At 45.5% G+C, this 27,796-nt stretch overlaps 1 protein-coding gene across 1 annotated transcript in view; it reads left to right on the top strand.

Annotated features, from left to right (window-relative positions):
* Positions 1-27,796, top strand: part of TLL2 (tolloid like 2) — a 2,097,051-nt gene that overhangs the window by 980,943 nt on the left and 1,088,312 nt on the right. The window contains exon 5 of the mRNA XM_086922321.1: positions 6,054-6,171. Coding sequence (XP_086778447.1) covers positions 6,054-6,171 — 118 coding nt within the window. The remainder of the gene's footprint in view (positions 1-6,053; positions 6,172-27,796) is intronic.

Genomic DNA, 27,796 nt, shown 5'->3' with positions numbered 1-27,796 from the left:
CCTAGCAGACCCTGATCCAGTGATTCAAGCAGCCCACCCTCCATTACTAGCATTTTGCCTGGGAATACGAAAACCTTATAACATTTGTAGAGTATGTAAGAAAGTGAAAGAGACAATCCCTCATTTGTTGGTTGTATATGGGAGCACAATTGATCTCTAGGAGAGACAAATATTTCATCTGCTTTATGTTGATATGTAGAATAGTAAGACTGATTATAAGGGATAATTTGATATCAGTTGAAATAATACAGAATTACTATGATGTTAGATTCACATTTGCAAGGTGTAGGGGAGACCAATAGAAATTTATTTTTTGGATTATGTGTCAGATGATACCTCGTTTTTCACAAATTTTATTGTCTATATTCAATGCTCTCTTTATTTTTACATTAAACTTGTATATTTTTTATTTTTGCCAACTAAAGTAATACCCACACCCCCTCCCTAGGGATAAGTAATTAGTTGCATACAGTACCTGGTTTTTGACATCATTTTTTTCTCTTCATAGTTATCACTCTTGCACTTAAGGTGTACAAAAGGGAAACAAATATTGACTCACAGTGTGTGCGTGTATATATATATATATATATATATATATATATATATATATATATATATATATATATATATATATATATATATATATATATATCAATCACAACGAGGTGCCTGTCATGGAAAGAGACCCACAGACCAGGTGAGTATTCGCCAAATTCTTTATTTGAAGCAACAGCAAGAGAAAATGCACAGCGGCAGCAAATGTCCAGCCGACGCGTTTCGTGCTCGCGCACTTCTTCAAAGGCTGTGGCTTGCTGTGGCAGTGAGAAGGCATTTTCCAAACACCACATAAGTAGCGATGAAGTCTCGCCCAGGTGGGCGTGGCCGCCCCGCGGCCTGATGGTAGCTGTAGTGCTGGTGTTTCTTTTGTAAGCTGCCTCATTCCTGCAACAGTTCTGCTTTTACCCCAGTGGGTTTGCGCCTCCAAGCAACTCTGTCACTGTTGTCTGTGACCTTCAAACAAAAGGCTCTGATCTCCATATTCGGGGGCCATATGACTCCTCCAAATGGCGGGCTGCACGCAACCCCAGGGTCCTTTCCGCGGCTCAGGCAAGCCGCCAAACATCAATCACAACGAGGTGCCTGTCATGGAAAGAGACCCACAGACCAGGTGAGTATTCGCCAAATTCTTTATTTGAAGCAACAGCAAGAGAAAATGCACAGCGGCAGCAAATGTCCAGCCGACGCGTTTCGTGCTCGCGCACTTCTTCAAAGGCTGTGGCTTGCTGTGGCAGTGAGAAGGCATTTTCCAAACACCACATAAGTAGCGATGAAGTCTCGCCCAGGTGGGCGTGGCCGCCCCGCGGCCTGATGGTAGCTGTAGTGCTGGTGTTTCTTTTGTAAGCTGCCTCATTCCTGCAACAGTTCTGCTTTTACCCCAGTGGGTTTGCGCCTCCAAGCAACTCTGTCACTGTTGTCTGTGACCTTCAAACAAAAGGCTCTGATCTCCATATTCGGGGGCCATATGACTCCTCCAAATGGCGGGCTGCACGCAACCCCAGGGTCCTTTCCGCGGCTCAGGCAAGCCGCCAAACATCAATCACAACGAGGTGCCTGTCATGGAAAGAGACCCACAGACCAGGTGAGTATTCGCCAAATTCTTTATTTGAAGCAACAGCAAGAGAAAATGCACAGCGGCAGCAAATGTCCAGCCGACGCGTTTCGTGCTCGCGCACTTCTTCAAAGGCTGTGGCTTGCTGTGGCAGTGAGAAGGCATTTTCCAAACACCACATAAGTAGCGATGAAGTCTCGCCCAGGTGGGCGTGGCCGCCCCGCGGCCTGATGGTAGCTGTAGTGCTGGTGTTTCTTTTGTAAGCTGCCTCATTCCTGCAACAGTTCTGCTTTTACCCCAGTGGGTTTGCGCCTCCAAGCAACTCTGTCACTGTTGTCTGTGACCTTCAAACAAAAGGCTCTGATCTCCATATTCGGGGGCCATATGACTCCTCCAAATGGCGGGCTGCACGCAACCCCAGGGTCCTTTCCGCGGCTCAGGCAAGCCGCCAAACATCAATCACAACGAGGTGCCTGTCATGGAAAGAGACCCACAGACCAGGTGAGTATTCGCCAAATTCTTTATTTGAAGCAACAGCAAGAGAAAATGCACAGCGGCAGCAAATGTCCAGCCGACGCGTTTCGTGCTCGCGCACTTCTTCAAAGGCTGTGGCTTGCTGTGGCAGTGAGAAGGGGTTGCGTGCAGCCCGCCATTTGGAGGAGTCATATGGCCCCCGAATATGGAGATCAGAGCCTTTTGTTTGAAGGTCACAGACAACAGTGACAGAGTTGCTTGGAGGCGCAAACCCACTGGGGTAAAAGCAGAACTGTTGCAGGAATGAGGCAGCTTACAAAAGAAACACCAGCACTACAGCTACCATCAGGCCGCGGGGCGGCCACGCCCACCTGGGCGAGACTTCATCGCTACTTATGTGGTGTTTGGAAAATGCCTTCTCACTGCCACAGCAAGCCACAGCCTTTGAAGAAGTGCGCGAGCACGAAACGCGTCGGCTGGACATTTGCTGCCGCTGTGCATTTTCTCTTGCTGTTGCTTCAAATAAAGAATTTGGCGAATACTCACCTGGTCTGTGGGTCTCTTTCCATGACAGGCACCTCGTTGTGATTGATATATATATATATATGTATATATTCACAGAAAAAACCATAGGTTATAGACCATATATAGTTAGGAATTTGCATTTACAAAACCTTGAAAATTCACTGAAAAAACCATAGGTTATAGACCATATATAGTTAGGGATTAGCATTTAAAAAACCTTATTTTATTTGCACAAAACCATTGAAATTCCATATATAGTTAGTTGCACTAACTATATATCGCGGACCCGCAATCCACTGCTAATGATGTCACATATTACATCATTCATGACATGGTCAGTGACATCACTGATGACATCACTGATGACATCTCAAATGACATCACTGATGACATCACTGATGACATCACTGATGACAACACCCAGTGACTGTATGTTTCTGTAAAGTTAAAATATGTCTTACATATTGAAGAATGAGTGGATGTATAAGTGTCTGGATGAAGGATTTAGTAGGTGCATGACTGACTGTATGAGAGAATGATTAAATGTGTCTCACTGAGTGTATGGGTTAGTGATTAAAGTGTCTTAATTTGGCAATCATTATTTATGTTGTTCTGTAAACTGCTGCATGTTTAAATCAGTAGCTATATCAGTAACTATATGGGTTATTGAATGGTTGCCCAAGTATTTGTATGGGAGACTGAGTATGTGTGTGGGTGGCTGGGAGGTGTATAACTCTGTGCATAGATGTGTGAGCAGTTGATTCCCTAGGTGTATGGGTTCAAAAGTGCATGTAGAAACAGCTGTATGGACAGTTGACTGTGTGCATGAGTATATTGGTGAGTGAATGGATATCTCAGTGCTACATGTCAAAGTAAGTACATATGTAAAACACACTCCATGTGAGAGTTGACATATATAAATAACTGAACATAAGAGCCAGTGAATGTGTGAGTGGCTGTATGAATCATTGTGAACTTTTATCAAGGATTGTATAAGAGAGTAAATATGTGTTACTATATGTTTGAATAAGTAAGGTGTGTATAACTGTATAGTTGAGGAAATGGAGATGTGATTGATTCTTTGCATGACTGACTAGGTGTGTGAGTAACTCCATGGATGTGTGACAGTCTGTGAGTGCCTGTTTACACTGAGTGTATCTGAGGTTATATTAGAGTCTGAAGATGTATTATCACATAAATGATATCATCAGTGATGTAATCAGTAATGTCAAATGAGATGTCAGTGATGTCATCAGTGATGTCATTTGAGATGTCATCAGTGATGTCATCAGTGATGTCATTTGAGATGTCATCAGTGATGTCATCAGTGATGTCACTGACCATGTCATGAATGATGTAATATGTGACATCATTAGCAGTGGATTGCGGGTCCGCGATATATAGTTAGTGCAACTAACTATATATGGAATTTCAATGGTTTTGTGCAAATAAAATAAGTTTTTTTAAATGCTAATCCCTAACTATATATGGTCTATAACCTATGGTTTTTTTCAGTGAATTTTCAAGGTTTTGTAAATGCAAATTCCTAACTATATATGGTCTATAACCCATGGTTTTTTCTGTGAATTTCATTGGTTTTTTAAAAGCTAATATCTATAGCTGTAAAATATATTCTTTATTAAGTGACGTATCACGTAGCCCGTGAGACGCCTCATGATGCATCGCATAACCGTGACGTATCGTCTCTGCAGCGCAAACCAAACCCAAAACGTAAGCGCGCCAGAACACGCTTAAAGATATATATATTTTTTTTTAACCTTAATTAGACAAAATCCACACGTGCACATATCACAAACGTTCAAAAAACACAATATGTCGGACTCCCATTACGCTGCCGGTTAGCTGCCCGGTTAACGTACCAGGAAGCACCTTTACCGCGAAAAATCGCAATTTTTTTTTTCTTTTGCCCCGCAGGGAACTTTAATAGCCCTCTCATCAATCCTAGGGGTTCAGGAGGGGTCTGCCTTACCCCTTTCATTCATTTACACCTTTTTTTTTCCCACCTCTTGTCTCTCGATCCTACCGAGAGACAAGATGGCGGCCGCTCCGGACTGTTTACAATGTTGACAGCCAATCAGCTACTCCTCAGACTCCCGTTACACTGCCGGTTAGCTTCCCGGTTAGCTGACCGGTTAGCTGCCCGGTTCGCGTACCAAGACGCGTCTCTACGGCGAAAAAATCTGATTTTTTTTTTTTTTTTTTGGCCCCGCGTGGCTTCATAATATCCCCCTCATCAATCCTATGGGGTCAGAAGGGGTCTACCTTGCCCTCTTTCCTTCATTTCCCCCTTTGTTTTGGTCTCCTCTTGTCTCTCGATCCTACCGAGAGACAAGATGGCGGCCGCTCCGGACTGTTTACAATGTTGACAGCCAATCAGCTACTCCTCAGACTCCCGTTACACTGCCGGTTAGCTTCCCGGTTAGCTGCCCGGTTCGCTTACCAAGACGCGTCTCTACGGCGAAAAAATCGGATTTTTTTTTTTGGGGCCCCGCGTGGCTCTATAATATCTCCCTCATCAATCCTAGGGGGTCAGAAGGGGTCTACCTTGCCCCCTTTCCTTCATTTCCCCCTTTGTTTTGGCCTCCTCTTGTCTCTCGATCCTACCGAGAGACAAGATGGCGGCCTCTCCGGACTGTTTAGAATGTTGACAGACACCGGAGAGCCAATCAGCTTCGCTTCGCAAAGTTCCGATACGCGAAAAGTTCGCTAACCGGAGCACTACCCGGAGCGCTGTTACAGATATATATCTTGTTTTAAATGTTAATTTCTCAAAATCCACTGAAGCACATATATTGAGACCTAGCAAAGGCACATCGGGCTAACAGTCCCTACAATTTTGCCAAGTTTCGTGGAAATCCATTCAGCCGTTCGGGCTAAAAGTTAGGCCAACCGCCCTATGGAAATTAACATGGGAAAAACACGTTTTGGGACCCCCCTTCTTTCTCGGCCCCCCCTTGTCGAACCCCCCCCAAATTTCCAGGAGCTGCTCAGAAACAAAATGTGCCATTTTCCTGAATATTTCAGCCAATTCCGTCCACAAACGCCAAAGTTATTAGGCATAGAATTTTCAAAAGTTCCATAGAGAAAAAATCCTAACTATATATACCTACTGGCTATCGCCAGTAGGTAATATATATATATATATATATATATATATATATATATATATATATATATATATATATATATATATATATATATATATATATATATATATACATACATACATACATACATACATACATACATACATAGTATGGAGCGAACACCTCACAATAATAACTACTATTCTGAGCCCAGCAACTTTCTATAGAGATTTCAGTGGTTCTAATTATTAAAAATAAATAGTCCGAAAACTGTTATAGTATGTCCTTTTTGCGAGTAGGAATCCACAAGTACTTATTTGATGTAATTTTTTTTCCAGGTAGCCAGAGAGCAATATTTAAACAAGCTATGAGACACTGGGAGAAATTTACATGTGTAACATTTTCAGAAAGAGTTGATGAAGAAAGTTTTATTGTATTTACTTACAGGACATGTGGGTAAGTACATTTCCTTTATTAATTAAGCTGATTGTTAGTGATACACTGTTGAAAAGAGTCATTACCTTTAACTGAAGGGGAAGTTCTCAGTTTTAATTTCCACTTTTCTTGTGACAACCTTGCAAAACAGCATTTTCAAGTAAATTTCACCCATTTTGAGGTTTGGAGTAGCGCTAAACGTGTTAACATTTAATTAAAAAAACTAGGTAATAAGATAACCAAATATAACACATGCCACAAAAAGTATCACTGCAATACAATGTTAATTACAAACAATGACTCGTATGGTTGGATGAAGGGCATTCCAGAACATTGTTTTGTGGTTTAAAGAGCATTTCACTTTTAAATGTTAATTCAAAAAGTTGCAGGCAATAAATGGAGAAAAAAATATGATTTTTTTCTAAAGAATTTTGACCATAAACAAATGATTTGTGACAGAGAACAGAAAAGAAAAGAAGATGCTAGCAGCTTAAGGGAAATAAACTTGTTTCTATTTTTATTTTGGTGACTACGGTAACATTTATCATCATCATCATCAAACAAGCTTTATTCGACTTTGCTAGTCATAAAAGGATTACAGATAAAAAAATTAAAAAACAACAAAGATTAAAAGTTAAAGTCAGGTTAAAAATTTCGGTTAAGATGTTTGTGCAAATAGGCTGTCATAGTTATCATTGTATCAAACATAACATGCCATTGCTAGATTAAAACCATCAGATACAAGTAATCTCTAAAACCCTAAGGGAAGTAATGAGTCTCACATGTCCTGATATACCCACAACGCCTACACGGTTTAAAACATTTCATCATGCTCAATTGCTCACCCTAATTTGGTTGCAATGTATGTGCCGCATCCACATAAAAAATGTCGCTACCTGGATTGCGCACCTAGGTGATGGGTCAGAGCAAACAATTTGCAGGGCAGTGCTATGTGATCTTGTGCCCACGTTCCTGCAGAGCTGAGCCAGCCAAGCTTTCTGCGGGCCAACTTAAGGTGGGCAAGCAAAGAACACATGCAAAAATGATTCTATATGTGTGACGCATGCATGCCATTTATTGGCCCAAGTGGGAGACTATTTGGATGAGAAACACTTATAGGGCAGGCATCCAGATCTAAATTGGAAATAGAGTTTTCGGTCCAAGGGCTTTTTAATAAGGTCCCAATAAGGCTCAAGACTCGAAGATGGCTTTATCTGAAGAAAGAGCCCTGAAAGTGAGGTTGGGTCATGACTCCTAAAATCTTCAAATGCAACCATTTCTCAATACATTTCTTTGAGGAAATTTGTTGACGGTAACGTTGAGGAGAAAGGGTGATCCGACAGGAGCGATAGGCCTATTTTATTAAGTAAACTTCTCAGATCACGCAACCACTTGATTTTATGAAAACAATCAGAGTTAATAATATCCCTTAGGCCCTCTCTGTAGGCTGCCAACTCCTGCATGCACCACAATCTGGACCAGAATAGAATTGGGTGTGGTCTAGCCAGATCTGTCAGAGCTTTTCTGCCTAGGTCATTCCTAAGGGGAAGAGTTGATGTACTGTGTCGCAAACTAGTGATTGTGCGTATAAACGCATTCTCATCTATTGTTAGTTAGGTCACATTCTCTGGGCCCCACAGCTCTGCCCCATAAAGGGCAAAACTTACCACTTTACTGTTGTAGATTCGGAGTACCGGGCTAAGGGGCTTTGTCATAGAAGATTTAAATTCCCTTCTAAGGGTACCAGCAAGCTGCCGATGCTTTAGCTTTATTACTTCAATGTGAGGCTTCCACTTCATGTCCTTTTGAAGTTTGATGCCCAGATAAACAAAGGCATCAACCTGCTGCAGGGGAAGCCCATCCATCATCATTTTCCCTCTTAACGATCAATGTTGGTAAAATGCCATATATTTTGTCTTAGCAGCATTAATTTTATGACAAGACCCCTCAGTACGCAAAACTCTTCATAGCAGTAGAGGGCGCGCTGCAATCCACTTGGTGTTTTAGATATTATCAGTGTGTCATCCGCAAACATCAGGATGGGAATTTTCCTTCCAGCCAGGGTAGGAGCATCAGTGTGGATCACATCGAGGAAGTTTGCAAATCCATTTATAAAAAGAGAAACAGTGTGGGAGCCAATACGCATCCTTGAGGAACACCCTTGCACACAGGGAAATGATCTATCTTATTCCCTGCCATACCCCAGTGTATTTGTGCGTAATTATCCTCATGGAGGTAGAAGACCATGGAGAGTAAGTAGAGTGTCATCCCCATCTCCTTTAGGACCTCCCACAGTTTATTCCGAGAGACCAGGCGGATTTAGGATCGACAAAGGCAGCATACATGCTACCCTTGCCAAGGGTGAATGTCTGCCAATAAATAAGACCAAATCGAAAGACCTAGTCAATGGTACTAATGTGTGCACTAAAGCCAGCCTGGAGGGGGTAAGGATAGTATTTGCCTCAATCCATGTCTGGACCTTGGCCAGAATAAGCCTGGCCACCACTTTCTGTATGGAATAGATGAGCCTTATTGGCCTATAGATACTAGGCATGGATTTTTCTCCTTTTTTGCATATGGGAATTATCTCCACCCCCTCGCCAGGTAGTCAGGATGAGTGCTCCTTGCGCCATGGCATTAGCAAGTAAGAGTCTATATTTGGGCCATTTTGGTCTATCAAACATGAAAATGTCAACTGAGATACAATCTAATCCTGGGGCTCTACCACTTGTTAGAGCGCTTAGGGCGACCCTAACTTCGATCTCATCAAATACCTTGGCTACGTCAATGTGATAACATGAGTAATCTGTGAATCGCCTGTGTCTTTTGAAACTGATGACTTCTTCAAAATAAAGAAGAAAATTGAATGTGGACTAATAAAGCCTTATGAACTTGTTTTGTGATAATTGACTACATATGTTTGCTTAGGATTGAGACCCAATTCTTGTAATTCTTTTTCTGTGAACCTGTGCCCACAGATATACTCTGAAACGTGGGTGGACATGTTCCTCTCTTTCATTTGAGCAGCTGATGTGATAACTTGATGAGTTTGTGATATTGATGGTTATGCGCAGAATCCAACCGAGAAATATAAAGTTGTCTCATCAAATACCCTATCAGTGAAAAAAAGGATGGATCGGTAACAATGAATTATTGCCTGTTTCATCTTCAGCATATTGAGTAGAAAAGTGGCTAACCTAAACGTCGGGGTCAACATGATTTTCAGGTGGCTGGGCGACTCCTCCCTTACCCCATTTGACTACATTCCAAAACCATTTAGAGTTGTCACTGTAACAAGCGGATTTTAATTCCTGCCATCTATCCTCATCCCAAGTTTTTTTGTTGTTGTTTTTTTTAAACCTTTATTTATAAAAGCACAGTACACAGCGTCTGCCTACAACCCCGCGGGGCCGGCCGCTATGACACAAACGGATGGATAAAAAAGAAATTAGGAGACAGTACGCTGTTAAAGCAATCTCTTGAGCATACAATGTCATGTGGAACATAGCACCATGTCAAATAGGATAAAAAAGGTTTAATTTTATGATTTTGTCGAGAAGAACAACAACACACAAACACATGGTATCATACTGGCAAGGGTCGTAGGAGGGGGGGAAAGGGGGGATAAAACAAATAAATAGAGGAACACATCTGGCGAGGGGGGGCGAGCATGAAGGGGAAAAACAAAGACAATACGGAAAACTGGAAACAGAACGTCAATCATGGAGAAGAGGGGAGAGGAGCCTCATAATCAAGTGGAGGGGAGCAAATATCTCCGTGGTACGAATTCCACTGAGCCCAGACCCTGGACCATTTCTTGGGACGCCCCCGTGCCTCATATACAGTTTTTTCTCGGAACATGCACCAGTCCATGTTCTCCTTCCAGGCACTGAGCAATGGTGGTCTAGGGGAGCCCCAGAGCTGAGCTATATCTCTCTTCGCGACCATGTTGCCCAGAGTGACCCAAAGCGTCTGGGCAGCATTGCAATCCGAAGGCTCCCACACATTAAGCAGACAACGTCGTGCTTCGGGAAGGAGGGGGATCCCGGTGACACGACCCATAACATCATGCACTCTAGACCAAAAGGCCGCGATCATCGGGCATTCCCACAAAACATGAAGGAAGGTACCATCCATACCGCACCCACGCCTGCATCGTCCATCCGAAACTAAACCCATTCGTACCAGACGCATTCCGGTCACATACACACGGTGGAGGATCTTCAGCTGGACAAAACGAAGCCGAGCCGGGATAGCCACCTCCTTAGGGGAGGATACAGCGGACTGCCAGTCCTCGTCGTCGAGTTCGAGCCCGTCAGCCGTCCAAGAAGCACAAAGTTTCTCAAGTTGGTCAGCCCTGTTGTTGACGAGCTTTTTATATATTAAGGAAATCGTGCTATCGGGGACATGGCCGTCCAAGACACGATCCTCCAAAGGGGAGGACTGCGGAATATCGGTACCAGGGGGAAAGACGGAGAACAAGGCATGTCAAACCTGCATATATCGGAAGTGCTCCCTATCATCGAGCCGGTATTCCAGTTTCAAAACAGCGAAGGATTTCACAGCGCCCGTGCCCATAGATCCTCCACCTTACTAATCCCAATCATGTCCCACTTATCAAACCCTTTCGTCTTCCACAGGTTGCCCAACCGATCCGAGTCATACAGTGGCGTCATACGCGTCAGCTTACCACCCCAGCCCGTGGCCACAGTAGCATCCCTCCAGGCCCGCACCGCACACTTCGTTGGACCTGTAAGGAGACGGAAGGGTGACTTTGAGTACAGAGCCCTATCAAAGTTGCCACCGGGCAATAACAGTTTATCTAAAGCAAAGGCGGGGGCAGGTTCCGAAGAGTACGTCGCATGGTTGATAGCGCTCAGATGTGAGGCCCAGTAATAGCGTCTAATATCCGGCAATGCAATACCACCATCGTACCATGAGAGGGTGAGCTTGGACAATGCAATACGGGCACGACCATCCCAAATTAGCTGTCGCTGTAGACTCTCGACCTCACGAAAGTAGCGAGCAGGGACAGGGTCGAAAAAATTCTGTAGGGCGTAAAGAAATCGGGGGAGCGACATCATTTTGAAGAGCGCCGCTCGGCCCAATGGGGATAGGGGCAATTCACGCCACCTTCTTACATCCTGCTTGAGTCGGCAGAGCGGAGCATACAGGTTCCGCTCATAGCGGACCGAAGAGACCGTAGAGACATAGATCCCCAAATATTTGAAGCCGTCCGTCGCCACCAAAATGGGGAACCTGCGAGGCAGAGGTGGCAGAGCCCCGGCTATAACGTAAACACAGGACTTGGTCCAATTGATGACTAATCCAGAGTTCTTACCAAAGGACGTAAGAACGTCGAAGAGGACGTTAAGAGACTTTTGAGGGGAAGTGAGATAGAGAAGGATATCATCGGCGTACAATGAGACGCGATCCTCGAGATCTGGCGACCACCGGATCCCCTTAATCGAGGGTTCCCACCGAAGCCACGCCGCAAGGGGTTCAAGCGCCAGCGCAAATAGAAGTGGGGAAAGCGGACAGCCCTGACGAGTGCCACGGCCTAATGGGAAGGGGTCAGAGCATCTGCCATTTACCACAACCTGAGCCAGTGGTCGTTCGTAAAGGAGCCTGACCCATGCAATAAAGTTAGGACCAAAGCCAAACTTAGCGAGGGCCGCCCAGAGATAGGGCCATTCGATAGTGTTGAAAGCCATAGTGGCGTCCAGGGAGGCCACCACTGCCGGCTCCGCGAGAGTTGCAGCCCTCGCGAGAACACCATGAAGCCTACGCAGGTTAAGGGCCGTGTTCCTGTGCGGAATGAAACCGGATTGATCCGGATGGATCAAGTCGCAAATCACCTTCAACAACCGATTGGCCAAAACCTTGGCCAGGATTTTGGGTTCCGCGTTTAGCAGAGAAATGGGGCGGTAGGAGGTGCAACGGTCACGAGGCTTGCCATCTTTATAAATGACCACTATGGTAGCTAGGCGCTGCTCAAGTGGAAGGCTTCCAGCCTCAACCGCATCGAGAAACATGTTGCGCAGATGGGCGGCCATCTTGTCCGGACAGAGTTTGTAAAGTTCGATGGGCAACCCGTTCGGGCCCATCGCCTTACCCGAGCGTAACGATCGGATGGCAAGGGCAATCTCATCTACGGTAAAAGGGGCCTCCAAAACAAGGCCATCTTCTTCCGATACAGTAGGAAGAGCTATATCACGCAATAACAGCCTGGAATCAGCCTCATCACGATCACTAACCGGAGTATAAACCTTCCGGAAGTGGTCCACAAAACAATCAACAATCTCGCCAGGGTCGGAGACATTCTCACCAGATTCGCGAACAATAACAGGCACGACACGACTCGCTCGTTCAGCCTTATCCAGCCATGCCAGGAGTTTACTAGCTTTGTCACCCACATCATACAGCCGGCCCAGTTGATTAGCGCGCATTAACTTAGCAGCATCAGTGACACAAGCCTTGTAGTCAGCCTGTTTTAAATCCAGAGTGTGCAACAGTGCAGGCGTGTCGTCCCCACCCAGCTCACTTTCAAGCGCAGTGATCTCAGTCTCAAGGGCCAGAACAGCCTCCCTCTTAACCCTACGCTCAGCAGCAATGAGAGATAATGCGGAACCCCTGATAACCGTTTTAAAGGCCTCCCACAGAACAGTAGGGGAGGTGACCGAGCCCACATTCTCATCAAAGTAACAGTCAATTGCCTTCACCATATCTGAGCGGAGCCGGGGGTTTCGGAAGTGCCAGGGAGGGACAGGGGGGATCCTGTTGCCGAGCAGATCACCCACCGAAATCCTAACCATCAAGGGGGAATGGTCCGAGATACCCCGGGGAAGATGTCGAACCTCCCGGACAGTGGACAGAGAGGAAGCCAGCATAAAGAAATAATCTATACGAGAGAGGCTGCCATGCGCACCAGAGTGAAAGGTATACTGCAGGAGCGACGGGTGCAGTGAACGCCAAACATCCACCAGACCAAAAGTATCTGCCATCTCATTGAGCCACATCTGGGATGGCGGCAGGACTCTAGAGGGCAGCCGATCAAATTCGCCAGACATAACAGAATTGAAGTCCCCGCCCATGATTAACAGTCCATCAGGGAGACCAAGGAGAGTCTTACCGAGGTCGGCGTAGGTGGTAGCTTGCAGCCCCGGGGGAATATATACAACCACTAACACAATTTGTTTACCCTCCCACCTCCCGGAGACAGCAGCATACCGCCCCCGATCGTCCAATGTAACATCGTCAATAGCAAGGGCTAGGGAGGACTTCACCATGATACCCACTCCCCGGGACCCAGAGGTGAAACCAGCATGTGCGACCAATCGGTAGCCCCGACGGTCGAGAGCCTTACAAGCATTACCGATTAAGTGGGTCTCCTGAAGGAACACAACATCAGGGGCATGGCGCCTCAGAAACTGTAACACAATGCCACATTTGATTCTGTCACCCAACCCGTTGACGTTCCAAGAAAGAACCTGCATCTCACCCCCCCATCGCAGCAAAGGCAATCTGCCCCAACCCCCCCCCACAACCCGCAGTTCGGAATATTTGCAATCAGTGAAATACCATGAAAAAAAGAACATAACAAAACGAAATACAACCAAGTCCCCAAGAACCATCCCCCAACCAAGAACCCGTTACAACACCCCCCACCCTGCACCCCTGCTGACTAAAAAGCCACCCCAAACTGCAGTGTGCCTGTCGCCCCATCTGATCTACACAAAGAACCCCCCGAGGAGGAAGGGAGAAATCACCCGCACCGCCACGGGCATAAACATAGAGCACACAGTTAATTTACTCTGTAGAGTTCGTAGTCTCAAGTCGGACCTCCGGGGGCCCACATCACTCCTGGGCCGTTGCACCACCTTCCGCACCACCAGGGCCTCCGCTCTCAGAGTCATCTGTCGGCAACAAGTCCAACCAGTCAGCAGCATGGTCCGGCTGGTCAAAAAAATAGGCACGTTCTCTGAACTCAATCCGCAATCGAGCTGGAAACAACATGGCGTACTTCAGTCCCCGGTCCCTTAGACGACGCTTCACTCCGAGAAACCCAGATCGCTGTCGTTGCACTTGGGGAGTGAAATCAGGATAGATGGAGATAGAGTTATTGTCGTATTTCAACGGGCCGTGTTTACGGGCGGCCTGCAGGATAGCGTCTCTGTCTCGATAGTGAAATAGCCTTGCGATGATAGGCCTCGGCGGGCCTCCTGGCTTCACTTGTCCTCCTGGGAAACGATAAGCACGCTCTACGGCAAAGAACTTGCTGAGTCCAATCGGAGCGAGTTTAGCAACGATAAGTTCCTCGACCAGTAAATCGATCGAGGCAGCACCATCACTTTCCGGCACTCCAACCAGGCGTATGTTGTTCCGCCTGGCCCTATTGTCGTAGTCCTCCATGCGTTTGAGCAGTAGGTCGTGCGAGGAATGCAGATTCCCAATCTCGGATTGCGCCTCCGCCATGTCCGTCACCAGACTCGACGCCTTCAGGTCTAGTGCCTTCACCCTCTTGTTCGTTTTGGCCAGATCGGCTCGAATAAGAGTAACATCCACAGCCACCGTGTCTATCTTGGACACGATGGCTTCGTATTGCTGACTCATATCGGCCTTAAGTCCAGAGATGGCGGCCAATAGGTCTTGGAGTGACACTTCAGAGGAAGACGACATGTCCGTTTGAGGGCCTTCAGAGCCCACACTGGTGACACCGGGGGAGCCTCTCGGCTGGGTGTAGCGCTCGATCATATTAGACTGGATCGACCCCCCCCCGGAGTTACAGTCTTCCTGCGTTTTTCCGCCTCAGGTTTAGTCGCCATGTTGCATTCAGCGGCGGCCGAGGACACCCAGGAGCAGCGGGACGATGATAAGTCCAGAAACTCTGAAGTGTAGTTTGAAGAGTGAATACCACAGGCCTCCTTGCCAGCCCAAGGATGGAAAGCGTTCACTGTGAGAGTGGCAGGCGAGGACAGAGTAGGAGGAGACAGAGACGATGAGGCCGGAAACCGAAAGTGAAAGTGGCACACCACCGGTGGGCCAGATGCCAGGCAGTCGTTGTTGTTGCATTACAGCTCGGCCATAACAGGCAGCCGAGACCCCGGTTGCGTCCGTGGTTAGGCCAGAAAGTTGAATACGATAGAAAAATGGTCCCCAAGGTCCGATTTCGACCAAAAAAGGATCGACAGCATCAGTGAGAGTAGTACTTCAAAAGCCCGTCTAAGTGATCAGGATAATTGCAGGATAGATAAAGAAAGGCGGCGCGGGTCTCGGGAGCTCTCTGCTCACGCGACCATCTTGGATGCCCGCGTAGCTCCTCCTCCATCCCAAGTTTTTTTGACACCATAGATAACATTCTTGTAGGTGGTCCTAGCAGTACTCACTCTGGCCACATCAGCTGATTTTATTGCTTTGCCAAGGATTTTACGTGCACCGCTAAAGGCCTGATTACACCTATGATTTTTGGGATGATGACTTTCGCCCTAGCCATACTCTGTTTTTGAAAATGCTCACAGATTTTCAAAAACAGTAAAATTTTGTGTGCAAGTTGCTGGCATTGTATCAATACTAAGAGTCTCATTTATATCTAGTTGGTAAGGATTGCAACTGAGTATCCTTACCACCACCCTGTTGGTTAGCCTGCCAGATTTAAATGAAGGCGGCAATAGTTTGGTCACAGTCAAACTACTCCAAAGGCCCAATGGATTATGGGCGGTCGGAGAATTGGTGATAGATGGGCAGACATAATTTATATGGGCGGACATAGAGAGTCTAATTACGATGTTGTTCGGACAGTGCCTACCAACACCGTTGTGGAATGGAACAGCCCAACCATAGTAGGCGGTTTCACCCGCTGAATTTGGATGCAGCTGCCATATGAGCGGTCAGAAATATACATTTTTCAATAGCAGCTTATGTGGTGGCTGGAAAAGGGCTGCCACACAAGCTGCAATTGAATATTGTAGGTTTAGGGAGGCACCATTGGTGTCCCCCAATGGTGACCCCCAGGCCCCATACCAGAATGCCGGAGGGAAGGAGGCCCTGCTAGGGGCCCACAAAGTCACTTTCCAACAGATTTTCCATGTCGTAAAGACAGACACGGAAAGGCTGTGGGAAACGGACCTCAAAATCCCAACGGCGGTGCCTGAGCAGGCACAGTCCACATTTGGGGATCATCCGTCTGCCTGACAGCATGATCGGAATTCCGATCCTGTTGGAGGCATCAGTCTTTCCCCCAGGCCGCAGCGGTCTGGCCTACCACATTGTAATGCGAAGGTCAGACACCTACGTCCGATGGCGAGCGGTTCTCCACCACCAGCGGGCATCCTCCCAACATAATTGGGTCCATGGTAGTTTTTTACTGTCCGTCACTGTCAGGCAAACCCCTACGGTCAGGGGCAGTAAAAAACTAAATATGCCCTCTTCGCCATAGGAGATAAATCCCCTCAAGAGGGGGGATTTTTGCTTAATTTATTTAAATATTTTTATTATTACATTTTTCTCATTATCAGTAAACCTCAAATTAACATTTGGCACATATAAGGCGTCCAGGCAGTTCGCATCCCTCCATTGTTTACAAAAGTCTTGCATTTCCAGCAACATCATTATACATTTATTTGGATTTATGGCAGTAAGCCCACATTAGACACTTCCTCCCTCCTCCCCATGGATCTATGTTCGTTCGGGCTGATCTCTTCTCGAGGCATGGTTAGATTCGGTGACCCATCTTGGGTATGCTCTAGTCCATAATGTCTGAGCCAGGGATTCCAGATCTTGAAATTTTTGGGGGGGGCAGCCCCTCATTTTATATGTCACTCGCTCAGCCCCCATGTACATGTCCATTCCCACTTTCCATTCCCTCAGAGTTGGAACCTCAGCCGCCCCCCATTTCTTGGCTATATCTCTTTGGCTACCGCCACCCTAGGTTACACAGGACAAGACTTCTAGGCAGGTCTATATCTGAAGGTATTCCTAGCAACACATACTTTGTGTATTTCAGTATCTGTTACTCAAGTATCTCACTTAACACTCCCATTATCTAGACCCAGTATATTTGTAAATGTGTGCATTCCCACAACATGTGCACAAACGTGCCGGTCTCTGTCTTGCAGCGAAGCCAGCCAGGGGATTCTGCCCATCCCGTTTTGAAGGGAAGGGATCATGTTATATATTTTCTGTGGAGGATTTTAAATTGGATTAAACATAATCTCAGTTTGATAGCTACCTCCCTCTGGTACATTAGAGCAGCCTCCCAATTTATATCCTCCAAGTTACCCAAGGCGATCTCTCATTGTCTCCTCAGAGCCACCAGATTGTATGGGATATTATTAATAAGAGTCTTATAGGTCCAGGAAACTGCCTTTTCTGATATTCTTTCTTGAAAAAGTCTGCCATCCAGTGGTGCAAATTATGGGGTGTCTACATTGTCTATCCCCTCTGCGGTGTACGTGTGTTGTATTTGCATTTACTTATACGTCTGCCTATCTCCCATTTAGAATTTAAGGCTTCCAACGAGATCAAGGAGCCTTCTTTTATCAGGTCCTCAACTTACGAGTTTCCTATCCTGTCCCAGTCTATGAACCCTTTCAGTTTCTCAATTTCTGAGAGAAGCGGACCTTCCCATAATGGGGTTTTCTTGCCCCAGCCCATTTGCCTCTCTGCAGCCCTCCATCCCTCCATGCCTCTAGTGCCCTCTGGGTTGCTGGCAGCAGGTGTCTGACCCCCCACCATCATATATGTAGTGTTAATGGGAGTGTACCTGAAATCGGTCTTGATCCAATGCATATGTTTGGTGCGTTCTCAGCAGGTGTACCCACTTGTTTATACTATAAGATGTGCAGCCCACTAATACGAATTAATGTCATAAAAGGCAATACCCCCATTGTAATGATTGCATTGAAGTGTGTGAAGCGCGATCTGCGGTTGCCCCCTATCCCACAGGAGTGTGCATGCCTCTCTGTCTATTGCTCCGAATGCATCCTCCGGGATCTTATAATGTGTTTTCTATAAGATATATAAAAGTTTGGCGAGCATGATCATCTACATTGTCGCTCTGCCCAACACTGTTAGGGGTAATCGTCTCCATTTTTCTGCATCTGCATGGAAGCATGCCACTACTCTTTGTATGTTCCCTGTGCGCGAGATGTCCGTGGATATATCCATCCCTAAATATTTAAACCCTTCTGTGGCCACTTGTAGTTCCCTGGGGAGGTCTTGTAGCTTGTGGGTATCTCCCACCGGTTAGAGGACTGATATGCCCCAATTAATCTTATAACCCGCATGCTCTCGTGGATAGGAACCGTGGATGTGGGATCAGTGACGTATAAATGGACGTTGTCCGCATTCAATAAGATACTTTCTTCATTTGAAAGTGCCATGAATCCCTTTACCTTTGCATCTGTTCTTACTATGCACACTAACAGTTCCAAGGTCAACACAAAGAGCATCGGGGACAATTGCCGCCCTTGTCTAGTTCCCCTCTCTATTTCAAACTCTTCTGACATCGTCCCGTTGACCTGCACACTTGCCTTCAGTGCTCTACAGAGCAGCTCAAATTTTAATTTTATTTTCAAAAAGAAAATCCCTCTTCTGGAGTTTGTTTTTGAAAATAACCCAAAAATAAAGTTGACGTATGGCTCAGACTCGTTAATTGAGCAGTGCATCAAACTGAAAAAAGAATTGTCAGGAACTACCATTAATGTGGTTCCTGCCAGTGCTTTAGAAATTATCGCTGACATGGTGGATATTTCGAATTTGGCAGTCAGGGATGCCATCACGGAAATGGAGTAGTAGGCTCCCTTGCCCTGATGGAGTTCACTCCACCCGCCAACACATAAATCAGCCTGCAAGTCAAATTCGATCAGACCAAAATGTCTATTTTGAGAAAAGGGAAAATTAGATTAAATCCAGTTGTTAGACCTGGCATCTTTGGTGTGTTTTTTTCTTCTGAGCTGCCTTGTAACATCTTACGAATACAACTTTACATTGGGAAGAGATAGAGATTTGGAGTTTGGGTTCTGTGAACTCAGAATTAAAGAACATATAATTCTGTGAAGATGGCTTTTAAATTGTGTTTAAAAATGCCACTTTTAGAAAATTGGCATTTTCTTGCTTTACCATCCTGTGGCTCTGCCTGTCTGTGGAACCCAAGTCTGGTTTAGACTGACAGTTGGACATTCACTCTAGAGTGTCACACAAAGGGAGCTTAGGTGTGCCCTGCATATCCTGAGTGCCCATCACCAGGCTAATGGACCTTCCTGAGCTAGAGTGGTGGAAAGAGTTGTCACTGACACCTGAATTGGGCTGTACCTGGCCTATCACAATGTCGTCCTCACCCCTCTTTAGTGTGTCTGGAGACAGATCCGGCCAAGGCAGGATATGTACACTACAACGACTATCCTTTGAAATAGGTCTACTTCAAAGGCCAAAAGGGGTGAAGGTACTGGAGCAGTGAACCTACATTTTTTTACCATTTCCATACTGAGTACTCTGCTAATAAGAAAAGCTTGCAGAACTGTCAGAAGGGACTTCCACTCTGCTGTGTTGGCTTGCAGTTGCTGCTTTTGTCTCGGGTAGTGAAATAACTGTACTTTGCTGTTTTGATCCTGCTTTCCAAGTTTTTCCAAGGGCTTGTGTGTGCTTGCCTCCTGTTAAGAAGTCTCAGGGACACAAAATCTTCACCCTCACCTCCAACATCTGAACTCCACTGCCTGGAGCTCTGACCTGCCAAGGGGTGCCTATTCATGTTCTGGGGCATTGGAGGTATTTGTTGGGCTATACCTTCAAGAAAAGCATTCTTGATGCCGTCAACAATGCTGCTGCCTGCACTTAGCCGTGGTCACCTGCCCCTGGGAAAGCACAGCACTATCCTCAATGACACTGCAGCCTTGGCCTCACTGACCTCAACGTTGTTGCCTGCATCGTGGGCACCGTTTTGTCGAACCGACTTCGAATGCACCGCAATGTTGGTCTTACTGAGTACGCCACCTAAGCGCTGTCACCGACTCCACTGCTTGCATGGCAGCCATGCTCACCGCCTTGGCACACTGCCCGCGACTACACTGCTGCCTCAAGCTGCTGATGACTGCACCATCGACTCAGACACTAGCGCTCCAGCATGCAGCTTGTCAGTCCAGCAGAGCAGGAGTCCAGAGTCCAGCAGAGCGACAGTCCTTTCAGCAGCACAGCAGTCCTTTTTCCTGGCAAAATATCCATAGGTCCAGATGTGTACTGAGTGTGTGGTGTCAGGGGCTTAGCACTTATACGAAGCAGTGTCTTTGAAGTGTGGGAAACTTCAAAAAGAAGTCTTTGAAGTGCACATAGTCGCTACTCTTCCTACCCTGGCTTAAGATTTACTAAAAGAGTGTATACAGCCCATTGTGTGGGGATAGGAATCAGCCTATTCATGTGTCAGCTCCCCCCTCCCTTCTTGCCCAGGATATCCCATCAGGATGTGGGTTGTCCATCATTCACACCTAAGCTCCCTTTGCTTGTGGCTGTCTTGAGAGAATGCACAAAACCCTGCTGTCACCCACCCCAGACATGTATTTAGATACGGGAAGAAGGCACCAAATGGCTAAAGTAACAAAATGCCAACTTTCTAAAAGTGGCAATTTCAGAATTACAATTTAAAATCCAATTTCATCATACATTAGGATTTTAAATTGTGATTCCAGAGACACCAAACTCAGGAGTCCCATCTCTTCCATTTGAAAATTACACTTATAAGATGCAGTAAGGTAATCTCAATGTTAACTTATGGGAGAGATAGGCCTTGCAGTAGTGCAAGGTGAGTCCAAGAGTTTTTCACTACTGGAACATGTAAAACATAAAAGTACATGCCCTACATTTTAAATACACTGCACTCTGCTCTTTGGCTGTCCAGGGCCTACCTCAGGGGTGACTTATAAGTATTAACAATGGAGGTTTCAGCCTGGCAAGAGGGTTGACTTGCTAGGTTGACATGGCAGTGTAAAATTGCACACACATGTTCTGCTTTGGCAGGCCTGGGGCATGTTTAAAGGGCTATTGAAGTAGGTGGCACAATCGGTGCTGCAGGCCATTACTAACATTTAATTCACAGGCCCTGTGCACATGTAGTTTCGCTTTACTAGTGACTAATAAGTAAATTAAATATGACAATTGTGGATATGCCATCTTACCATCTTTAAAGTAGAGAGCACATGCACTTTAGCACTGGTTAGCAGTAGTAAAGTGCCCAGACTCCTAAAGCCAGCAAAAGCAAAGTCCGCAAAACAAGAAGTCAGAGGCAAAAAAGTTGGGAAACCATGCCAAGGATTCCAGGTCTAACACCCTGGAATATGCTCCAGGTGCAGAGAGGAATCATACACTAAGTTTCTGATACAGCCGGGTGATGAAGGCTAGACAACGACGAGCATGAAGTGCTCCTAGATATTAAGTGGTCTCAATTCAGGCTAAATACAAGGACACATACCAGGGGATGGAAGATTTAGAAGAAAATGGTGCATTTGTAGACCCTCCATGACAAAGTCTTACTTACATGGATCTTTGCTGAAATGGTGTAAAAATGTTAAAATTTCTCTCCCTCTTTCTGTAAAGCAATATAGTGCATGCATGCATGGGCTCTCTCTGCTGTGATTACATTAATGTGGAGGAATGTTGTTAAGAAGTGCATTGTAAGGCTTTTTCACAACTCAGTCATAAACTTTGGAACCCGAGGATAAAAAGCATCCACGTGAACCCAAAAATCCTACCAGGGAAGCTGTAAGGGCTCTGGTAAACTTCAAGACTCCAAATGCTTCTGATTGCTCAGAAATATCTTTTGATCTGGTTAAAGACACTATTTAAGGAGACAAGAGATGGTAGTAGCACTGAGTGGATACACGTAGTCACCTTCTCTCACTAGCACTGAATTTACAGGGGTAAATAACAAGTTTCCATGCCAACCATAGTTCCTTCATAAGCATGGCAAGTGAACAAGCCAATATTTAAAGAGATCTTCACAAAGCACAGCACAGTTTCTGCCATTTCTGCTAGGGCTGCAGACCCTAAATATATCTGAGTGAAAGAGAGATAGGTTTTGCCCTATTTAAAGACACTAGAAGGCAAATTAGAAGAGGGTGTTAACAGTGATAATGGATCAGCTCAACCATTCGTCCCTGGGGAATCTGCATTGAATTTACAAGGACTGAAAATATTCACTGTGCAACTGTGGATCATTTATCAAAAAGTCTAGTGAATTGATCAAGGTCTTAAGAGACTTCTGCAGGGGCAGCACTCCTTCTGCCAGGGATAGGGATATCCAGGAAATGTTTTCTTCAATGATAGCTGGATGTAAGTATTTCACGAGTCCAAAGTCCCCATCATTGTGTTTATTTCCCCTCAAACCTCTACACTGGATCATGACTCACAAATAGATAATTCACTATCAAATGTATTTTTTACAACCATCAGAATTTGATTAGAAGAAGGTAAGAGGGAGTTGTGCCATTGTCAGTGATGGATTCAGAAAAGAGAAAGGGAGGGAGAGGGTGTTAAATGGTCCTCAGAACAGTCTTAACGTATCCTTAGAGGGTCTCTAATAGCCTGTTTGTCAAAAACATTGCAGCTTCTCATGTGAAGCAAAAAGTCTCTGAACTGGACTGAATGTCAAAGAATTGTGAGATCAGGGGTTCAGACCTGTTAGGCTAGGTGATCTTAAAGAACTTAACATTGATTAACGCCAGAAAGGTCTCAGAAGCAAACTGAGTACTTGCTTGTTGAACAAGATTACTAGCATGTTTCACAAAATAAGCATCTGCATTTGCCTTTGGGTTTAGTTCCACAAGGCCCAGATATTACATCATTTGTGAAGTATACCGGCAGGCCTACTTACCAAACTTTGAAATACACTATTGCGACAACTCTAGGTCTCAGACAGTTGCCTTCCGGAAACTCACTTTGGGATGTTTTATGACCTCATTTAGGAATCACCTCAGCTCTCAGACTACAGAAACACCCAGAAAAAAATCTCATTAAAAAGTCACAAGTGACCTAAAAAATATTACGCTCCTTCAAGGGAAGACAATCTACAACATACCCAGAGCACCTTGGGTAGCAGACAAGGAGTGTAAGAGGAAATTAAATAAAAAGAAGGAACTGAGGCACAGATCAGCAACTCTAGAGGTTCTCTGCTCCCTCTTTATGGTGCTGGACTGCTGCATTGGCACCTACCTCTTAGAAGTTGCCCATTTCTCCAAATCACCCCATTACAAGTGGGCTCAAATACATTTGAACTAGATATGTGGTCATGACTGACTGCCTGTTTACTACCTTAAAAATCATTCAAAATGCTGCTGTGTGTATGATCTGCAATTTCCCACCCAGATCCCCATCCTCTCATGTGTTGAGGATTGTTAGAAATGGGATCTCTGGCTGTCTAAGCCTTGCACCAAAGCCTGGCAGAGAGGTTACCACTCTAGTCAGGGCAAGGGAGGTACACGCCAAGATAACCCCTGCTCACCCCCTTGGTAGCTTGGCACAAGTAGTCAGGCTTATCCCGGAGGCAATGTGTAAAGCGTTTGCGCAACACCCACTCAGCAGCAACACACTAGGCACACCACAAAAGGAACTCCACACAAGTGTATATATAAAAATAGCCATTGTATTACAATAAACACATTGGATCATAATCACACAATGGACACTGTGCCAACTGGCACCAGGCAGTATTTACAGGGGATTTTTTTTACACATGACAGGGCCAATTGGGCCACTGCCAGAACCAGAACAAAGTGGAAATAGCAAATGTAAAACCTATACTAAATGTAACACAAATAATAATGGTAGATCAAAACCAGTAATTACTGGCTACCACTGTATTCATCATTATCCTGCAACTTAAAACATAGTACGCAAAACCTCATAATCAGATACCACAGTAGGGTCATAAATCATGGTGCATAAGCCATGTCACATAAATCACATTATCCATAAATAGTGCACTACAGTAATACTGCAAAAGGGGCACGCAGCACCTTCCCTAGGGCCTTGCGCCCTTGTGGTACACACTGGTACCAAACCTTGACCCCAGGCCAACTGGCCGTGCACTTGGGCTCCAATGCCCTATGTCCAACAGTCAGGGCGTAAGCTGCCAATGCAGCAACATCCAAAAAGTGCGCAAAGGCACTTGGCCTAAACGTAGCAGCTGCCCACTAATTGCTGGGGAGCAGTGTAATCACCAAGATGGGCACTGACACCCTCTGTCCCCCACTAGGACTCTAACAAAATAAATGTGCCCCAAACATTGCAGCTGCCTGCGCTCTCGCAGGGGAGCTGTTGCAATTAGGCGAAAACAAGCTCTGGCACTACAGTGCCTTTAGGGCCCGCTCTGGGGCTCTTCACACCAATTGTCCCCTTAAGGAAAGATGGCACTGGCACTGTGGGGGCTTTAGGAGTCCACACTGGGACTTTTAAACTGAAATGGCCCCCAAGTCCCCCTCCAGGACTTCTAAAAGAAGGAATGGCCTTAGAGAGTGCTAGCACTACGGTGCAAGCTATGTTGGAGTCTCGCTCTGGGACTCGGAAGGAAACCAAACCTTGGCCATGTGTTGCAGCTGCCCTCTGACAAGCGGGGAAGCTGTGAGCACTAGCAATGTGCCCCAAAGTGAGCACCAACCATGTGCGTGCGGGCCCCACGGGGCTCCGTCACCAAGTGCAGGCTCCGTTTCTAACCCCACTCACCGGAGATTGCAGGTTCCTTGGGTCTTCTCTTTATGGGGTCCTCTGCAGCTGCATGAGGGACTCTCCTCTTGCTGGCGGCAGGTGGCTGAGACGGAGGCTGCAACGCTCCAACTTTTCTGGGGTTGCGGGGCTCTCTCCTGACTCACGAGAGCCCCACTCAGGCCTCCATAACTTCCGGGTCACCTTCTCTCTTCCGGAGCACATGCACTTTAGCACTGGTTAGCAGTAGTAAAGTGCCCAGACTCCTAAAGCCAGCAAAAGCGAAGTCCGCAAAACAAGAAGTCGGAGGCAAAAAAGTTGGGAAACCATGCCAAGGATTCCAGGTCTAACACCCTGGAATATGCTCCAGGTGCAGAGAGGAATCATACACTAAGTTTCTGATACAGCCGGGTGATGAAGGCTAGACAACGACGAGCATGAAGTGCTCCTAGATATTAAGTGGTCTCAATTCAGGCTAAATACAAGGACACATACCAGGGGATGGAAGATTTAGAAGAAAATGGTGCACTTGTAGACCCTCCATGACAAAGTCTTACTTACATGGATCTTTGCTGAAATGGTGTAAAAATGTTAAAATTTCTCTCCCTTTTTCTGTAAAGCAATATAGTGCATGCATGCATGGGCTCTCTCTGCTGTGATTACATTAATGTGGAGGAATGTTGTTAAGAAGTGCATTGTAAGGCTTTTTCACAACTCAGTCATAAACTTTGGAACCCGAGGATAAAAAGCATCCACGTGAACCCAAAAATCCTACCAGGGAAGCTGTAAGGGCTCTGGTAAACTTCAAGACTCCAAATGCTTCTGATTGCTCAGAAATATCTTTTGATCTGGTTAAAGACACTATTTAAGGAGACAAGAGATGGTAGTAGCACTGAGTGGATACATGTAGTCACCTTCTCTCACTAGCACTGAATTTACAGGGGTAAATAACAAGTTTCCATGCCAACCATAGTTCCTTCATAAGCATGGCAAGTGAACAAGCCAATATTTAAAGAGATCTTCACAAAGCACAGCACAGTTTCTGCCATTTCTGCTAGGGCTGCAGACCCTAAATATATCTGAGTGAAAGAGAGATAGGTTTTGCCCTATTTAAAGACACTAGAAGGCAAATTAGAAGAGGGTGTTAACAGTGATAATGGATCAGCTCAACCATTCGTCCCTGGGGAATCTGCATTGAATTTACAAGGACTGAAAATATTTACTGTGCAACTGTGGATCATTTATCAAAAAGTCTAGTGAATTGATCAAGGTCTTAAGAGATTTCTGCAGGGGCAGCACTCCTTCTGCCAGGGATAGGGATATCCAGGAAATGTTTTCTTCAATGATAGCTGGATGTAAGTATTTCACGAGTCCAAAGTCCCCATCATTGTGTTTATTTCCCCTCAAACCTCTACACTGGATCATGACTCACAAATAGATAATTCACTATCAAATGTATTTTTTACAACCATCAGAATTTGATTAGAAGAAGGTAAGAGGGAGTTGTGCCATTGTCAGTGATGGATTCAGAAAAGAGAAAGGGAGGGAGAGGGTGTTAAATGGTCCTCAGAACAGTCTTAACGTATCCTTAGAGGGTCTCTAATAGCCTGTTTGTCAAAAACATTGCAACTTCTCATGTGAAGCAAAAAGTCTCTGAACTGGACTGAATGTCAAAGAATTGTGAGATCAGGGGTTCAGACCTGTTAGGCTAGGTGATCTTAAAGAACTTAACATTGATTAACGCCAGAAAGGTCTCAGAAGCAAACTGAGTACTTGCTTGTTGAACAAGATTACTAGCGTGTTTCACAAAATAAGCATCTGCATTTGCCTTTGGGTTTAGTTCCACAAGGCCCAGATATTACATCATTTGTGAAGTATACCGGCAGGCCTACTTACCAAACTTTGAAATACACTATTGCGACAACTCTAGGTCTCAGACAGTTGCCTTCCGGAAACTCACTTTGGGATGTTTTATGACCTCATTTAGGAATCACCTCAGCTCTCAGACTACAGAAACACCCAGAAAAAAATCTCATTAAAAAGTCACAAGTGACCTAAAAAATATTACGCTCCTTCAAGGGAAGACAATCTACAACATACCCAGAGCACCTTGGGTAGCAGACAAGGAGTGTAAGAGGAAATTAAATAAAAAGAAGGAACTGAGGCACAGATCAGCAACTCTAGAGGTTCTCTGCTCCCTCTTTATGGTGCTGGACTGCTGCATTGGCACCTACCTCTTAGAAGTTGCCCATTTCTCCAAATCGCCCCATTACAAGTGGGCTCAAATACATTTGAACTAGATATGTGGTCATGACTGACTGCCTGTTTACTACCTTAAAAATCATTCAAAATGCTGCTGTGTGTATTATCTGCAATTTCCCACCCAGATCCCCATCCTCTCATGTGTTGAGGATTGTTAGAAATGGGATCGCTGGTTGTCTAAGCCTTGCCCCAAAGCCTGGCAGAGAGGTTACCACTCTAGTCAGGGCAAGGGAGGTACACGCCAAGATAACCCCTGCTCACCCCCTTGGTAGCTTGGCACAAGTAGTCAGGCTTATCCCGGAGGCAATGTGTAAAGCGTTTGCGCAACACCCACTCAGCAGCAACACACTAGGCACACCACAAAAGGAACTCCACACAAGTGTATATATAAAAATAGCCATTGTATTACAATAAACACATTGGATCATAATCACACAATGGACACTGTGCCAACTGGCACCAGGCAGTATTTACAGGGGATTTTTTTACACATGACAGGGCCAATTGGGCCACTGCCAGAACCATAACAAAGTGGAAATAGCAAATGTAACACCTATACTAAATGTAACACAAATAATAATGGTAGATCAAAACCAGTAATTACTGGCTACCACTGTATTCATCATTATCCTGCAACTTAAAACATAGTACGCAAAACCTCATAATCAGATACCACAGTAGGGTCATAAATCATGGTGCA

The sequence above is a fragment of the Lissotriton vulgaris genome, chromosome 5 (genome assembly GCF_964263255.1).
Source record: "Lissotriton vulgaris chromosome 5, aLisVul1.2, whole genome shotgun sequence".
Taxonomy (NCBI): domain Eukaryota; kingdom Metazoa; phylum Chordata; class Amphibia; order Caudata; family Salamandridae; genus Lissotriton; species Lissotriton vulgaris.
The sequence above is the reverse complement of the archived record's forward strand: the minus strand, read 5'-3'. Positions and strand labels throughout refer to the sequence as shown.